General features: G+C 42.7%; 1 protein-coding gene across 3 annotated transcripts; it reads left to right on the top strand.

Annotated features, from left to right (window-relative positions):
• The first annotated feature begins 7,011 nt into the window (after positions 1-7,011).
• Positions 7,012-16,768, top strand: LOC147447904 (zinc finger (MYND type) family protein / programmed cell death 2 C-terminal domain-containing protein). 3 transcript variants are annotated; one of them, XM_086523808.1, is made up of 9 exons: positions 7,012-7,278; positions 7,497-7,580; positions 13,512-13,645; positions 13,720-13,817; positions 13,914-14,002; positions 14,198-14,464; positions 16,042-16,112; positions 16,196-16,310; positions 16,387-16,768. In XM_086523808.1, the coding sequence occupies exons 1-9, from the start codon at positions 7,060-7,062 to the stop codon at positions 16,531-16,533; spliced, it is 1,224 nt and encodes a 407-aa protein (XP_086379934.1). In that variant the 5' UTR covers positions 7,012-7,059; the 3' UTR covers positions 16,534-16,768. The 3 variants fall into 3 exon arrangements, with proteins under 3 accessions (XP_086379934.1, XP_086379933.1, XP_086379935.1); XM_086523807.1 differs by having other exon boundaries at positions 7,014-7,278; positions 14,198-14,470; XM_086523809.1 differs by having other exon boundaries at positions 7,163-7,289; positions 14,198-14,470.
• Positions 16,769-18,644: the final 1,876 nt, after the last annotated feature.

The raw sequence follows: 18,644 nt of genomic DNA, 5'->3' as shown, positions 1-18,644 counted from the left end.
TACAAGGCACGACTTGTTACTAAAGGATTTAAGCAGCATAGCAGGGTATTGACTTTGATGAGATCTTTTCTCCGGTTGTCAAGATGACTACTCTACGGTGTGTACTTGTGTTGGTTGCTAAAGACAACATGGAACTTGACCAGATGGATGTCAAGACGGCGTTCTTGCATGGTGATCTTCAAGAAGAAGTTTATATGCAGCAGCCAAAAGGTTTTGTTGAGATGGGCAATGAAGACTTGGTGTGTCAGTTAGAAAAGACTCTTTATGGTCTAAAACATTCATCAAGGGAGTGGTATCGTAAATTCTACTCGTCCATGCTCTCTCAAGGCTACAAACGTAGCAACATGGACCATTGCCTCTACACTAAGCGAGCTAACGATGGTAGTTTGCTGATTTTGGTCCTTTATGTGGATGATATGTTAATTGTCGGGAAATGCAGGGATGAGATTTCAGCCTTGAAATCAGATTACATGCAAACTTTGAAATGAAAGACGTGGGTGAAGCAAGCCATATCCTTGGCATGTGCATTAAGCGAGACATATGCAAGAAATTGGTCTATTTGTCTCAATCTGAGTACATTGCTAAAGTGCTCAAGCGTTTCAATATGGAGAAAAGAAAGGCATTGAGTACTCTGTGAAACTTTCTAAAAATGATTTCCTCAGTCTGAAGAGGAAAAGGTTGAAATGGCACAAGTGCCTTATTCATCTGCATTTGGGAGTTAGGTGTATGCTATGATTGCTACACGTCCTGATATTGCTTTTGTGGTGGGAGTTGTTATCAGATATATGTCAAATCTAGGCAAGAAACATTGGGAGGCAGTGAAAGGGGTTATGCGATATTTGAATGGTACAAAAGACATGTGCATTTGCTTTGGAAGAAAGGAAGCATGTGTAATTGGTAACACGGATGCAGATTATGCAGGAGACTTGGCCAAGAAAAGGTCCACTTCAGGCTATGTTTTTGAATTCACTGGAGGTGCAGTTTCATGGCGATCTCGTTTGCAAGATCGTGTTACCTTGTCTACCACAGAGGCTGAATATGTTGCAGCTTCAAAAGCTTGCAAGGAAGCTATATGGCTTGGTCGGCTGGTGGGAGACTTGGGAATCAATGTTGAGATGCCTGTGTTACATTGTGATAGCCAAAGTGCTATACGATTGGCAAAGAATCCAGTGTTTCATGCAAAGACAAAGCATGTGGATGTGAAGTATCACTTCATTCGTGAGGTGCTTGAGGACAAGCGATTGCAGCTTGCCAAGATTCACACCACTAAAAACCCTGCTGATCTTCTAACAAAGGGATTACCTTCAGAGCGGTTTGCACATTGTCGGGCACTCATGGGCATTGGGTAGATGATCATGGTCATTGTCTACCTGTATTGTTTATATATACACATTGTCACCCCAGCTTAAAGGCACATTGTCCTTTAAGTGGGAGGTTGTTTGGGTGGTAAAGCCCAATGTGCCACGTCTAAGTGTTGGGCGGCTGGAGACTACTAGGAACTAACACTGACCATTCATTCTACATAAAAGAATAAGGACTCATAACCCTAACACTATTGTGTTTGGAGTCCACCCAAACCTGTGTCTCGTCTCTTCTTCATTGCTGCACACACACACGCGCGCTCTCACACGCGCTCTTCAAATAGGTTTGAAATTAAGTCTTCATGATGCTGGTGATCTTACTGATGTCACTCTTTACCAAACTGTTGTTGGTTGCCTCATTTATGTATGCAACACGAGGCCGGATATTCAGTTTGCAGTCTCACAAGTCGGTAGATTCTGCATGGCCTAGGGTCTAAGCATTGGCAGGCTGTCAAGAGGATTTTCCACTACTTGAGTGGCACTTTACATCTTGGCTTGTTTTATCTCAAGGGGGGATCATTGTCGCTAGATTTACATGCTTTTTGAACTCAAATTGGGCTGCTTGTTTTGACACACAAGTGTCCACAAGTGGTTTTTGTTTCATGCTTGGTAGCTCATGCAGATCATGGTTGAGCAAGAAGCAACCTACTGTGGCCACTCCCAGTCGTGAGGCTGAGTACAAGGCAATCTTCACAGCTACGGTTGAGTGTGTATGGCTGAGACGCCTTATCACGTTGATTTGGGTGTTGGACAGGACACTTCCAACACTATCTACACTGACACTCAGAGCGCATTGGCAATTGCGCGGAACCCAATTTTTCATGCTCGCACAAAGCACATTGAGGTGCATTACCACTATGTTAGGGAGAGGCTCTAAGCAGGAGAGATCAACTTGGCTTATGTACCAACACATGGCAACCTTTCATATCTTTTCACAAAGGCATTGACTCGTGAGAAGTTTGAAGCTTTCCACAAAGCTTTGGGCTTACTCCCCTTTGTGGACTGATCATGTCCTCAGAGCATGGCACTTCCCTACATTCTATGTGCCAGCTCTCGTTCACCGCATCACTCCCAATACCATATTAATGTGGTAGTGATGTGTGTGTGAACACACTTAGGACCGCTGGGGCATTTTTTCCCTTGCTAGGAGGTTTTTCCCCCCATGCATTGTATAAACGCCCATCACTCTAGGGCTATCTTATCTTTCCAATGCACAATAAGTAAAACACTCTTTGTTGTGTGCCTTGAGCTTCCTTCGTCTTCTCCAAGCTGTGTGTGTTTTCCTACAACCCTAATTCCAACACTTGTGACAATGTCCAAACAAAGTTTTTGGACCAACTAACCTTGGATCTTGTAATCCATGGCGCATATAACACACATACACACTTGATTTTGATTCGTTTGGATCCTTGCAACTTTGAAATCGGCTAAGGGGAGAAAATGTTATTCATTTCAAAGAAATAAACTTTTTCTCTCATTGAAGAGGAATAGAGACACCTTATGGAAAACCAGTTTCATAAGTTGTATATCTATGGTCTTTTGAAAACAGGTGTTTGGTTTCAAGGCAATCAAACGCAAAAAATTCAAAGTAGGAGAAAAAAAGTGTCCACAGAGAGTTTGAGAAAACTATAAAAATCATCGATTTTTTCGCTTGACCTGTAAGTGTGCAAAACTTGGTGGAAAGACTTCTTTGAAGCTTGCATTTACCAATAGTAAAATCGAGTAACAAAAAGATAGAACTTTGAGATTTTAATCCCTGTGTCGAGATCTCCATGTACTCTTGGTCCCACCATCCGAGGGTGGCCATGCTAATACCCACATGGTGCACTCCACGTGTTAAGATTTTGGAGCAAATTTTTGTGTGAATCAAAGCAAGGTAGGAGAAAATGTAAAAAAAGCTCGCTCGGTAGCTTGCTCCAAAAGCTCGTTCAATAGCCATTCCCCATCCTAAGTGTAAAGCTACACATGCTATTACATGCTTTATGCCACATAGAACATGGCTAGACAAGGGATGACAAACACACTAAAATACAAAGGATAGCTTAAGGTAGGCTCCAAAGCGCCCAACCCCAACATTGCATGGGAGGCATGTCATCTTATGATGGTGGAAGCATAGACTCCTTGTAGCATCAAGAAGGAGCCCGCACTCAATTGACAACCTTCAAAGTATCTTTGAACACTTTGAGGCACGAGGGAAACCCTACAAATCTGACAGAAAGGATGCTTATGTTGTTGAGCTCATCAATTATGGTTGACTGAAACAATCTTGTTGCAGAGGGAGTAGGAAAAGGAAAACTAAGGTGCACAAATGCGCTCGCGCGCGCACACACACACACACACACAGCTGCCAAGACAACATCTGATGTGGAAGGCTTTGCAAGCCACTACTTTGTGACACAATCACATAGCTAGCTCACTTATGTAAGGTGAAAGGTACTTCTTCAGATCGAGCAATCTATACTACTTCTTTATGTAGCCTGAGAAATTCTCAAGCACTGAGCCATGCCACGCGTCACCAGCAAAACGTCCAGCACGTGCACGCGCGTGTGTGTGAGAGAGGGAGAGAGAGTGTTTTAAAGAGTCCAAGCTTCGGACAACCCTGGTTGAGAGAGAGAGAGAGAGAGAGAGAGAGAGAGAGAGAGAGAGAGAGAGAGAGAGAGAGAGAGAGAGAGAGAGAGAGAGAGAGAGAGAGCATCTTCATAGTTTGATCCCAACATGCATGAAGAATCTATAGTAACAAGTCAAAGTGAAGACTTGATCAGAGAGAGAGAGAGAGAGAGAGAGAGAGAGAGAGAGAGAGAGAGAGAGAGAGAGAGAGAGAGATAATATTTACTATCGTTCAAGAAAAAAATCCAAAGATACATGGAAAATGCACTAGGCAATACTTGAACTCAATGCTTAGAGAGAGAGAGAGAGGAGAGAGAGAGAGAGAGAGAGAGAGAGAGAGAGAGAGAGATTTCAAATTGTACTCTCTTAGGAGTGGCTAAAGGTGGTGCACTTCGGCCCTTCAAACTCTGTGATAGGGAGAGAATGAGAGGGTCACATAAAGTATGATTATAGGTGTAGCCCTTGAGTTTAGAATGATAATGCACGAAACACATGCAAAGATAAGGAGCTTTGTTTTTATTGCTATCAAGTAACAAGGCGGTAAGCCCTTAAACACGCCAATAACTCTATTTATATTGCCTTGATTATAGAGAAAATTTTAGTATTGACCTGCTTATGCGTAGTTGTAGGATAGGTGATTATATGGTTTCAACCATACCATGCAGAGTGGATGCATGTATACATGTAAGCAAACAAGAGAGTAGGTCTGTACTCGAGTCCTTTTAATGGGAATGTACCAAGATCCTTTGGAAATGTTCTTGGTGAAAAGTGAATGGAGATGAGAACGAGAAGAGGATTGACACGTCGATAGTGAGGTGGGGGGGAATTGCAACGCGGCACAAGGATGGTCGGAAGGTGCAGGGTGGCGACATGTTGAGGCAGGACGAAACTACATTTTTTAAAATTACAATGGGCTCGCCTTTCCTGCACAGAAGCCCTCGCAATAGAGTGCTTACTTGGAGAGAATCGTTTGCGACAATAAGGTGGTGTGCTCGATGTCGCATCACTGCAATGGCTTTATCAAGTGCATAAGTGTTGACGTGGAGGAAATGGTATCTACCGAGATTCTAGGTAATGGAGACTGACCGAATAGTGAGGTAGTACGTGAGATTGACCACATTCCAATGTTAAATAAGATTAAAGCTAGCTAGGCCAATTTCATTATGAATGCTACAACCAACCCCACTCTTGAGAACTTGAAGCTTTATGATGACATTGGCAACTATGAACTTGAAGCTTTATGAGATGACATTGGCAACTATGAACTGTGCTAAAGACAAACTCCCTAGAAAGTTGAAATACCTACATATGGAAAATTTTATAAAAGGCCACTTGATTAATTTTTTGAATCTTTTCACTATGAATTCTTAAAATTTTGAATTTTTTCTTACCATCTAGGTTATTAGGTAGAAGTAAGTTCCAAAATTGGGAACACTCTTGAGAACTTGAGGCTTTATGATGACATTAACAACTATGAACTATGCTAAAGACAAACTCCCTAGAAACTTGAAATACCTACATATGGAAAATTTTATAAAAGGCCACTCTATTATTTTTTGAAGCTTTTCACTATAAATTCTTTAAATTCTAAAATTTTTATTACCATCTAAGTTATAAGGCTAAAGTAAGTTCCAAAATTGTACATTGCTAATGCTAGCATACCCAGTGGGTACCACCAGATTGATAGCTTTGCTAGACAAAGGTGGACGACGGGGCAGGCAACCATTATGACTACTATAGACTAGGTGATGATGCCCATTCCTACCATATCAGTCTCACAAGATAGAGACAAAGATGCAAGCAAGCAAAATAGAGCTATGTCGTTACAAGGACAATCACATATTACAACGTTGAAACTAGATAAAAAGTCAGCTCCACTCTTGGGAACTAAAATTTTTTTATCACATAGGAGCCTGACTATGTCTCAAGCACCTAAAGCTCTACAATCACATTGGTAGTTATGGATCCCCACCTTTTGACATTGTGCTAACATACTTGATTTGCACCACTGATCTTAGTAGTACTACTAGCCAAAAGTAGACCAAGACCGTTCTGTTGTAGGCTAGATGATGATGTGCAACTTTATTGTCTACTTGCTCACCAGAAAGAGGTAGAGGTGTAAAAAAATCAAAGAGAGCAGCAAAGAAATTGTAGAAAATGTTCAAGTAGATGTCATAGCAAGTCCTCTTTTGAGAAAATCTGTACTGCTTGCTCTGCTATTGTATCTTGCTCACAACAAAGAGGTAGAGATGCAAGCAAGCAAGAAAAAACAGAGAAGATGTCATGGCCACTTGCATTCCCAATATTCAAGAAAATGTCAAATTAAAAGATGAATTTATTTTGGATAGATGGTGGTGATGGAGAGACAGAGAGGGAGGGAGAGAGATAGAAAGAGGGAGGGAGCTATACTATAATTTTTAATGGTACGAATATGATGCACATAAGTTATACATGTCATGGTGACCCTATGAGCATATCCAATGGTCCTTCTTCCTCACCATGTTGGTGCTATGCAATGGTCCCCCTTCCTTACCATGGTGGTGACCACCCTATAACATGAGTTATACATGTCATGGTGACCCTATGAGTGTATCCAATGATCCTCCTTCCTTATCGTGTTGGTGCTACTATTATTAATTATGTAGAGAAACACTCAAATTTGATGCATATATCAAATATTGTCTACTCTAATGATTTGTGCTATATAGTTGGAATACAAACAAATCATTGAAATTTTTCCAAATTGGAGGAAAGAATTGTATTAAAAATTGGACACAAGCTTTTTTTTTCCTTGCCGCAGCAACACGCGGGTCACATACTAGTCTAATTAGTAAAAAGATTGCAATGCCCTTGTTGGGAGGGAAGTACTAACAACACTCATTTCATAGTGGAATGGATAGCTTTAAGGTTGGCTTAGACACCTTGAAAATATTCTATGGATTGCTCTAATTTAGTCGATGACTAGGTTCCTCCAAATTTAGAGGCCAATCGAAATTATGACAAGAGTAATTTCCTTACAAGTTCACCGACCATGTTCTCGAGGTACTCTTACTCACTACTACAAGGTTTATGCTGAGTCGGAATTTCAGGGATGGACGACCGCGATGTCGCAGACGGGGTCGCCCACCTCCGTTTGGTCTCCTCTTCGTCTGTGAGAGCTTCACCTCCTCGCTCTCTTAATGGGGACGACGATTTTGAAGAAGATGAAGTAGAAAATGAGCCCTCTGTGCTCGTGGGTTTTTTGGAGAAGCCTCAACACCCTTGGTCTCTCTCCAGACATTTGTTTCCAAGCAAAGCTGGCGGCACTCCAGTATGTTTCTGGTCTGCACCCCCCCCCCCCCCCCCCCCGCCCCCGCCCCCTGTGACACACACACATACACATTTTTTTGTGAGGGGCTGCTTGTTTGACTCTTCAGTTTTTGCACTTGTATGCAGCAGTTTTCAATCTCTTTCAATCGTTGATGAATTTATTCATTTATTTACTTTGTCAATATGGTGCATGATAGATATCATCTTGTCTGTTTCCAGGCGTGGTTGGATCCTGTAAATCTTCCACAGGGGAAAGAAATATCTTGTGGCATATGTGGGAAACCATTGCAATTTTTATTGCAGGTGAGTAGTAAATTAGCCACCACCGATTTCACGTCTGCATTATCTTTTATAGATCTTATGATGCTGTTGAATGCTTTGAGATTTTATAGTGCTTTTAAACATACAGCCGAATGCTTTGTGAAGCCAATGGCGTAGCTATGTCATTAAGCCTCTGTGATCTTGATCAATTTTGAGAGAGAGAGAGAGAGAGAGAGAGAGAGAGAGAGAGAGAGAACCTTGGCGTATGATGGGGTCTTTGGGGGGGGGGGGGGGGGGGGGATGGAGCCCTAGTACTAGGGATGTCTATATGCTCAGGGTAGTACAATCATGCAGATGCATCAAGCTAGCTAGCTAGCTCCATCCTGTGCTAATAGGGGGGGTGGAGGATGTGGTACATGAGAGGATCGGGAGCAAGGGCTGCTCAGATGAATGCAGCTAGGTGAGCCATCATCTGGGCTCGTCTCTCCTTAGCAACTCGACACGTTTAGGTCTGGATCTAGTCGATCTATTTGTGGTGGAGTTCTGGGGCTTGGCATTGCGTGATACGCGGACATCGTCTTGCCTGGCTCATCTCAGCTTGCTAAAGAGATCACTCCCCTCAGTGGATCTCTGAGTGGAGAAGGTGTGATCCTCTGGAAAAAATCTGTAAGTTGTGAAACACCCCCTCCCCCACGTGTATTTGACTGTAGAAGTATATCTCTATGCCTCTGTATCTGGAGTAGGTAGCGCCCGAGCTGTCTTTAATCTTGAGAGTGCATGATCTCGCGGAGGGTAGGCTACCCTCTGAATAATGGCCCGTATCTACCTCTAATATCATCATAAGCTACGTATCTGCAAACAAAATGCTTCTCACTCTCCACCTCCTCTCTACATACTCGACAGACACTCTCCTCCCTGGGAATGTCATGAGCTCGCCCCACCTTGATCTCTAGTCTGTGTGATGATACTTTGAACTGATCAATTGCCACCCGTGAGCTGTGTGGCATATAGGTGTCCATATAGTGTGGTCGCTGAATGAACCCGTCCTCGAGTATGGTAAGGAAATGGTCTCTGTAGATTAGCTCTCAAAATCAAGGCCATGTGCTCCGAACCATGCTTTGACATGGGTGTACCCAAGCTCTGTCATATCCACAATCTCCAAGGGGGATTTCTCATGTTTTGATGTCTTTTTGTAGACCTTCAATTCTTGCCTTCTCCTTACTCATTGAAAGCGTGTTACTCCATGAAATGTGCTGAGCTCAATTAGTTTATCATTGTCCGGGTAGTTTTTGGTTAAGTGCTTGTGGTGTCTTGTCACATGGATGGCTCTGTGTGCCACGTGGACATGCTTCATCGACTTCCAGAGCCAGTTTTCCCCTTCTTCCTATATAGGGACGTCTAGAATCCTAGGAGGATTAGTACCGGCAATTTTGTGAGCTTGTTTGAACTTTGCAGAACCTGGATGTTTGGACAAGTCCATTAGATTAGGTTTTCCGGTTTGGAACCCTCTTGCATAAATGGTTTGTATACACGTTTTGATAGATGTTATTACACTACGTTGGGCATTTGGCATGACAAGCATGTAGTTCTAGGTTAGAGGAATCCAACGTGCCAGACCACGCATCGATCGGATTCCCGAGTGGGTGGATGTGCGACAGTTGCTCCCAGATTTGGACCCCTTGGACCTATTTTTAATAAATCATTTATGATTTATTTGTTGGAAATTGAGGTGGACAATTGCCCTACCTAGGCCTTAATAATTACCTAAGGCCCATTCCCCACCTATAAAGGGAACTACCTGCCAGCACTTGGAGCAAGGAGGAAGCACTTGGAGCAAGGAGGAAGCACCCAGTTCAGCTAGTGTTTTAGCAAAGGACAGCCAGCATTTTCTCAGCAGGAGCATCCAGCGTTTTTGCAGAGTTCAGCCAGCAGCGAGCGGTTTGGTTCGCAGCCCAAGCACTGCAGCATCAGCAGATCAGCCCTGCGTTTTTCAGTTTTCAGCCCATCCCTTGCCAGATGTGCATGAGATCCGTAGCGGTTCCCATTGACGGATGCGGTCCGGTACTTCAGCAACAAATTGAGCCCTCCCCTCGGCAATTCTCTCGCTGAAATTGAGTGCTCCATTGCTATCCATCATCGACCTTGTCAAGATCTGCGCTTTCAGCCCATCATACTTCTCACATTGGGAGTGCAAATCAGCCTGTGGTGTTCATCTGCAATTCCCACATCAAGAAAGATCCAAGGTGCATCAAATCAGCCCTGGAGGTGCCTCTTCCCGAGGAGTTACCGCAGTGATTTGTCATCGTCAAGTCAATAGAGTTTGCATTGAGATATTGCATTGTGTATACATTCCATTTACGCAATCTAAAGCAAATACCACATCGGCAACGGTGTGGGGGGCCCTTGAGAGGGTTGGTTGGGACCCCATCGGGTGTCGCTCTTCTCTTCTCTCTCCCTCTACACATCTCTATTGCATTCTCTTAGCCCCTCTCTTCAGGGGAACATAAAAGGAACATTCATTGAAGCACAAAGCATTCACTAACCAAAGGAAAGAAGGAAAGGATTTTGTGGAAGTGTAAAACTAGATCTTCACCATTTCAATTCCGTTGCACATGACATGTCTAGCATAGGTAGTCCTCTTGCTTTGTGCTCTGATTTGATTTCTTGGAGCTTTGCCTGGAGCTCCACTATCTTCTTATCATTCTTGATTTAAAAATGCATGTTAGATGTAAGCTCCCCTTTCACTTTTCTTTGATTCTTGGAGCAAGTAAAGCTCCCATGATCATTGCTTACTAATTGGGGGTGGGATTGATGGAGGATGTTGGGTGAGGTAAAGGTGCAACACCATCCCACGTTTATACATGACCGCTGACTTGAATTGGCTGACATTGTAAGGGTGGCGAGTTGTACAAAACAAAGAGAGAGAGAGAGAGAGAGAGAGAGAGAGAGAGATTGGCCTATGGGACGACTAAGGGATGGTAAAACACAAAATGGAACCAAGTATTAACCTCTAGATTTTCTTGTAGCTTATTGACACAAAGTGTGTGTGACATGTAACGTGCGAGTGGAATCAAACACTCTAGTGTAATCACTTTCGGTGAGGGATCGGACGGAAACACAGAGATAACTACAATCTGCAAAACTCTGAAACACTTTATCTGCACACAAATAACTGAGAGAGAGAGAGAGAGAGAGAGAGAGAGAGAGAGAGAGAGAGGGAGGGAGGGAGAATCCGCACGAGATATGGAGTAGCGGAGTTCCACCCCTAGACGGCACTAACACCCCTTTTGGTATTTCTTTATTATTGATTCGCAAAGGTACAACTGGAGGGGCTCTCCTCTGCTTCTCCACACGGTAGAATAGAATATTAAAGAGAGACCCCTAGTTATGTAAGGTGCAACGGAAGTGAATGTTGAACTTTGCTCAAGATGAGTGCTCCGAACTGTGCTCAAGGGTTCCTTTTACTTACGGAAGGGAGAGCTTTCCGTTCCTTTAGTGAGAAAGTGCAAATGATCACAAACTAAGTGAATGACACTGTGAATGAAGGTGCTGAGACTAAGAGAGAGAGAGAAGAATACGACACCAGACGGCTCTCACACCCTCCTCCAAGAGCCCCCCTCTCTATGGCGAGAGAGGTCTATGCTATTGATTGCACAAATCTGGTACAATGGTCTAGATGCAATGGACTTGCCGACGATGTCGACGACAATGACGACGACGACGACGACGAGATGGGCTGAAATCTGAAAACGCTAGGGGTTGAAATCTGCAAATCTGCTAATTGCTGAATTCTGACACTGTGTCAGTGAGGACGGCGACGGCGATGGCGATGGCGATGGAGACGACGATGCGCTGAAAACGCGGGTGCTGAAATCTGCGAACAGCGGGCTGAATCTGAAAACGCTGGCTGATCTGATGGTACGGCAAGGATCTGCTGCGGGTAGGTGAGATCTGCGAGGCTAGGGGCTGATCTGTTGTCGGGAATCTGCAAAACGCTAGAGCAATCTGCAATTTGCAAAAATGCCAGGCTGAATCTGAAATTTGCAAAAACGTCAGTTGAATCTGAGATCTGCTAACGCTAGGGCTGATCCGGTGCTGCTGAAAACGCTAGGCTGAAACTGTAGCCAAAACGTTGGTCTTGATCTGCTGTTGGTTGGAAACGCTAGGCCTCTTGCCGGTCTTGCTGAGAAGGTGCACTGTAAGTTGGTGGACTTCCGTTGCCTCTTCTGCCAGAAAGTGCTAGCGCTAGGTTTCTTATATACCGACTTAGCAAAATTTCCCTACCCAGTTTCCCAACAAAGTCACTTTTTTAATAATAAGTGAAAAATGGATAAAATAGAAAAAATGGGTTCTATGCACTGTAAAATGCTCATGATGGGTATTGACTGTCATGTTGATGGTTATGTTGTGTGCAACCACAGGATATGCAACTACTTTAAGTGCCTGGACATGCACGGCTTGCGCACAGGCTCACAAAGGTGCCAGAACACTTCCTAAGCTGACATGAACCCTGGACCTGAAGTAGCTTGTCCACATGCACATAGGGTTAGATGTGCACGTGACAAGTTACATATTGAAAGGCCCTTGGCCCAAACTTAAAAGCTGTGCATGAAAAGCACTGAAGTCTAAAAGCATCTGCTTTATTTATGGTTCGGGCCAAGGTTCTGTAAGTTGGTTGGGTTAATCCTAACCTTTTTTGTCTTTTAGGCCTCTTGGCCATCTTAAGTTGGTGAAGTCTTCTATGTCTTCTTCTTCCACTAGGGTTTAGGCCCTTTGATTGGGATCTATTCCATTGGTTGGAACTCCGTGGTGCCATGTCACTGACGTGTGTGTGTGTGTGTGTGTGTGTGTGTGAGAGAGAGAGAGAGAGAGAGAGAGAGAGAGAGAGAGAGAGAGAGAGAGAACCAGATTGGCCTCAAAGAACTTTCAATATCTCAATATTGTTCCACGTCTTGCGAATTACTACGTTGGAAGGCCGCCAAATTAGAGGATGATTTGGAGATGTGCCAAAGAGTCCGGCAATCCCCTCAAAGAATAAGCAAGCCAGCTATCATTTGACAACACCACATCACACTCGCGGGAAATCTAGTGGCCAGTAAACCAGGGTGACACCTCCCGTTATCCCGTTTTGGTTGATTCCACCATTGTACTCTTCTTACATGATCACTAATGTTAGATCTTGGATCAAACGACACAACTTCTCGCACCGCATTCTTACAATCAAAGCATTTGAGAAAATTACCTTCCTTTGGTAGATCTTCCTTATGCTTAGCTTTGAGCATGGCATTGACGTGAGCTTAGGCATGCCGCATTGGTGAGTCTACCTTCTAAGATGTTTTGTGAAATTTTTACTTCTGGAGTGAGCCTAGGCTCATCTGAACTAGTAGATGAAGTGCTCTTTTCAGTGTCCTTGCCTCATTAAGATATGCTGAATTTGTCTTCAGTGTTGTCCTTGTTCTAGAATCTAGACATCTAAGATGAGGGCTGAGGCACAAAGTTGAGTGCTCATGCCCCAAACAAAAACAATCATTTTACCCTTGCAGCATAAGTTTTTGTTTTCCATAATGGCTTCCTTGTTCAGAATTTGCTATACCAGCGCCCAACTTGCAAAAGTAGATTCAGCTTCCTTTGCGACCAAAGGTTAAAGAATGTGATCCTCCTACAAATCTAGTGAAGTTTGATGAGCACATGCAGAGTTCATGAAGACAGCACTAGCTACATTTCAGATACAATTGGACTTAGTGCTCCACTTCAAAAGCTCTAAAGGAATATTGGAAGGTTAAAGTGCTTTGTGATTGTAGTAGCTGCAACAACGAAAACGGACCAATTTCCGCAAGAATTTCCGCATTTTCCTTTCTTGGTTCTTCATAATACTGTTCCAGCTATCTTGTGGTTTTTTGGTACGTGTCCATGTATTGATAATCTTGCTGCTTCAGTAACGTAGTGGCTGTCTGGTTTCAAACAAGCTGCCAGGTTTATGCAGCCATTGATGGGAGGGAGGATGCCTTCCATCGGACATTATTCATATTCATGTGCCCAGATATGAGTTGCCTCCGACAGGACAAGGAAAATCAACGTGAATCAATTCAAGAAAAATCATGTCGCAGGTATATATTTTGTGAATGAGGGTCTTGTCAAGGAGAGTTCTAGGTTGTTATGGCTGACATATTAAATTGGAAAGCGTGAAGGTTTTCCGATGTCAGTTACGCCGAATAAATGAGTTTTATTGCAAAGATCCTCCAAATAACAATGGACTAGATGGTCCCATTGGTAAAGCAGGTAGAAGAGTTTCCTTTTCCTTCAGTTCTTTACAAACTGAAAGTATGGGTCTTTCAAGTAAAGCATTAATGAATTTTTTGGGTCCTTGCATGCTAGCGCCCCTTTGTAGCTGGTGTGGTACATGGAAAGGGGAGAAAATCTGTGGTGCCTGCAAGAAAGCTGGTTATTGCTCACGTCATCATCAGGTGCCAATTTTTGATGGCTATGTAAAATTAGTCCGAACAATTTTAATATGTTTTTGTGCACAACCAAGGCATGAATTTTCTGCATAGGATTTGCATGTATTGTACCCTTATCTGCACCTGCACTGGTTGTGAACACAGTTTGGTAGTGTTGTGTTTAAAAGATCACCAACTGTGGCATGTGTTTTCTGTATGTAGCTGGAACATTGGAAATCTGGCCATGCTGCTGATTGTAAAGCTGTAGCTAGCACACCCATTGAGAAACCGGAAGACAAGGTATCAAAGGCTGAGTCAAAACCTTCTATGGAGCAGGTTGATGCTAACCATCCTGCGTGCAACAAGCTATGGCCCGAGTTTGAGATTGTCGATGAAGAGGAGGGTAGTGATGAAGAGTCCGCACCATCTGGAAATATGGCATTAATTGGTAGCGGGAGAGAGGATGAGATTTCAAGACAATTTCAAGAGGTAGAGGTAAGTGTCCCTGGCTCCTTTGTCTGTCGTTGACATGTTGGTGCCGAAGAATTGTATGATTTATGTTTGTGAAGTGGTTGTGTTGTCCATGAATCTCTGTTTTCAAACAATTGTTTTGTATGTCTATAGTAAGGCGTTAGTGGCGACTGGATTTCTTTGGCTGATTGCCATGAACAATTGCTATTCGGGTGCACATCTATTGTGAGGCTTTAGTGGTGTTGACTTGATTTTTATGCCGGTTGCATGATTGAGTGTGTGTTTATGTATCATGCTTGTATACTTTTCTCTCTAACCTTTCTCAATTGGTGCCTCTCTCTCTCTCTCTCTCTCTCTCTCTCTCTCTCTCTCCCCCCCCGAGACACTTATCTTTTTGATATAATTTACAAGTGGGAAAAACTCTCTCAGACGCGCACACACACACACAGAAAATGATGGGCATGTTAGATGTAGTGAAATTGAGAGAAGGTAGAATTGAGCAATTGCACTATCAGAATCCCTTGTTCTTTCCTTGCGCTAATGAATGTAACTTTGCGTTATTGATGGTTCTTTTTAGATACTTGAGAGAGACAGAGAGATGAGGTAGAAATGTAGAGAGATAGGGAGAGAGGAGAAGAACCCAACCAACCCTCTCAAGGGCCCCCCACACTATTACCGATGTGGTATTTGCTTTAGATTGCATAAATGGAATGCAGTTTTTGAATGCAACAGGCTACTCGACTCGATGGACGATGGTAGTATGGTACTGCCTGTAACTCTTCGACATGAAGCACCACTAGGGCTGATTTAACTTGCTGATGAGTTCGGACTCGATGTGGGCTGCGGATGGCTACCACGGGGTAGATCTAGGTTTGCACACCCGATGTAAGAGGATTTAAGGGCTGAATGTTGGCTACAAAAATGTAGATCTGCAATGCTGAAAATGCAGCAAGTGTGGCACAAGAGCAACACTGAAAATGTAGTGGATGATAGAGCAATCGATGGGCAATACCGATTTGGCAAGCGATGGTGCCCAAAGAGAGGGCGCTAATGGCTTCTAGAAAGGGCTCATGAACTGCTGTTAGGGCAAGCGGCAGGATCTGGAAATTGCCAGGAAGAGGGGGAGGCAATCTTGTCCAAAAAGGCTGGAAGAATGGATGAGGGCGACGAGGCTTCCAAAAGTGCTAGGAATAGCAGCCTACAGGTGGAGCAGGGGGTTAGAAAATGTGTAAGAGGTGAGGGGACAGGGTGCCTTTATCCTGACTTGGTGACCCACGTTCAGTGGCTGCCCCAAGTGTGCAAATGTGCACAGTAGTGAGTTTCGGGCACTGTTTTGGCTGTTGCTCACTAGGTTGGAAATTGGACTGACACGTTCCTCTAGCCTAAATCTGCGTGTCGTCTTGTTAGATGCCCACTGAAGTGATGGGTGCCCTGATAGCGTGAAAACGTGTCAAACTTGATTCCCATCCTTCTCTCTCTCTCTCTCTCTATGTGGATGTTTGCTTGTATTGTTAGAATGCATTGGTCGTTTCTTTCTTGTTTCTTTCCCTGGTCATGCAATTGTAAGCACTTAACATTAACGCTGTTCACTGAAGCCATCTTTGGAGCAACAACATTGGGCTAGCTTTCAGGCTCGCATTAGCCGTGCTCCTGGTCAGGTTCTCAGGTGCATACTGTGATTCAAGTTACGGAACCAAGATTTGTTACAGCATCTGACTGACCTTTTCTAAGAGGAATGTCTGTAACCAGGTATTGCAGATCAAATGATGCAAAGCCATTGTGGGCCAGGCTGGATGAGAGACCGGCTACCACAAACATCCCACACTGCCCCAACTGCAAGGAACGACGAATATTCGAGTTCCAGGTTAGATTCTCATTCCTTTTGGCAGCCGCGACATTTTAGAAGAGAAATCAGTGTCTAAATTGGTGCATGTAAACAGGTATTACCTCAGTTGCTCTACTACTTTAGAGTTTCAAATGATCCAGATGCTCTCGACTGGGGTACGCTAGCAATCTACACTTGCGAAGCCTCATGTACATCATCAAAAGCCTATATAGAGGAGTTTGTGTGGGTGCAATCAGCTTAAAAGTGATCTACACTTTGTAGAGGAAGTTTTGTAGGCACAATCAACATTAAGGCAATATTCACTCACTTTCCCATTTATTTCGGGCAATTTCATGCTGTATTATGGCTTAGTGTGTACATTTTCTGTTTCCTTGTACCAGCCTGTTACGTGTTGAGTGAACTAATGTTACGATTGCTAGGTCTTCTCATGTTCAAACAGAATTGAAGATCCATTTAAGTACTTTTGTTCTTGATAATTCTGGTGCATTGGTCAATTTAACTATCTTGAGACTAGCAATTATTTCGTTGTCGCCCATTGTGACCTATATGTATTTGGATATGATGCTATCCAGTTAGTAAATGTAATGCAGTGCAGGTGTTGTGCAACCTTGTAGCATTGCACGTCTGCATGGCTAGTTTTGGCAAAAACTTTCAATTTTTTTGTTTTGTCTAAACCACCTAATATTTCTAGCATGAAGGTTGAACAAATTACCTTTTGGTTTAAAGATCTAGAACTGATTATTGTGGGTGATAAATATGGTGTGCATTCCAAGCTAATAATGGAAGAGTAAAATGTATGTAAGACAACTATCCATAGATGTACATGCAATGGCAATGGAGAAAGATTCCAATATCAATTAAGACTAGTCAAAACCCAAGAAACTTCCACCATCAATCAGGCATCCCAATGAACAAGATGCTGAATTGACTGATTGTGAGGAACAATTTTACTAGGCCATAGATGTGGATGTAGCTATAATGATAGGTCAAAAGACGTGACTTTGTGAAATTTATATGTAAGATGGGAACAAGACCACAATTATTTGTACATCTTGGGCTAAATTCCGTGGGGAAAAAACAACGAATTATCTACATAAGCTTCATCCACAAAACACAAACCATCTAGCATGGAAAGGCCTCGTGCTTGTTTGACCTTTGAGGTAAGCCGTGAAGGAGAAGCATACAAAGCCTAATATTAAGAGAACCACATATCAACCAGCAGTTACTTGTGCTTGTCCATGTACCATCATGCATTAAGAAAAATTGCATGTTGCACATGCAATACCTTGTATTTCTATCAAAGCCTGGAGTCCCTTAAGAAAGGATTTGGATGGGCAACACTTATCTAACGACGACTTGTGACTACCTCATATGGACCATTTATCAAGCTTACGCAAGTCTATCAGTAACAATACAAGATTTAACATCCATAATAGCTTCATGTTCTTTATCTCTTGAAGATCTAAGATGATTAAGTTTAGTGTGAATTTGCACCAAACGTCTAGTGGTTGCCACTATTTCTCTAAGATCTCCAAAATACATATGTTATTGATTGTCTGCACACAAGCAACAAAGAGGAGCTAAGCAACATCAAGATCCTCATAAATTTGTAAGAGCAAGGGATTCATAACTTGACAAATCATTGAAGCGAAAGAATGATGTTGTAAATAACTATTGTTTATAACTTGACGCAACACTATATGGGGCAACATCTAATTAATAAATGGATATGCCAAAGAATAACCTAACCATAAGGGTCGTGATCAGAAAGACATCAATGATTGTCTCTCTAGACCATACAAGTATAGGGACTCATACTAATGTGCAAATGCAATTGAGCACATTAATCATGCCATACATTATGACAAAATGTAAAACCACGAAGACCAAGCATAAGTGTCTCCCAAAGATCAGATGTTTGTAAATCCAAAAGCAAACAATTACATTCCATGCATTCACATGCCTTATCATACAAAAGTTTTACAGATGGTACCTTGACCCAAAACAGTTGTTGATTAAGCTCTTGAAAACACACTATATGTGGTTACATTTTATTTATATATGCAAAAAACAAAGCCATTTTGACAGGTCACATAGTCCCTGAATATATGAGGTATGTGCATGATGAAGAGGACACAATCTAAAGAATCCATTTTTCATAACTATAATCCCTCACTTTGTACACAACCTCAATAGTGACTACACTCATGAAAAGAACATACACAAAACAACAGTTGACATTTCACTAAAATTCATACTCTAGTCTAACGAAAAAAAAGCAGGGTGCATGCAATATTCCATGGCAACTATTTCTATGTGTGCTTGACATTTTTATAGCTCTCATGTGAAAAA

The sequence above is a fragment of the Adiantum capillus-veneris genome, chromosome 11, assembly GCF_014529385.1.
Source record: "Adiantum capillus-veneris isolate H3 chromosome 11, ASM1452938v2, whole genome shotgun sequence".
NCBI lineage: Eukaryota > Viridiplantae > Streptophyta > Polypodiopsida > Polypodiales > Pteridaceae > Adiantum > Adiantum capillus-veneris.
This window is presented reverse-complemented; position numbering and strand designations above follow the sequence as displayed.

Coding starts and splice junctions, on each gene's coding strand:
- LOC147447904 (XM_086523807.1), top strand. CDS start 7,060: ATGGACGACCGCGATGTCGCAGACGGGGTCGCCCACCTCCGTTTGGTC. Junction 13,818..13,913: donor TGGTCCCATTGGTAAAGCAG/GTAGAAGAGTTT, acceptor CTTGCATGCTAG/CGCCCCTTTGTAGCTGGTGT. Junction 16,113..16,195: donor GCTCCTGGTCAGGTTCTCAG/GTGCATACTGTG, acceptor GTCTGTAACCAG/GTATTGCAGATCAAATGATG.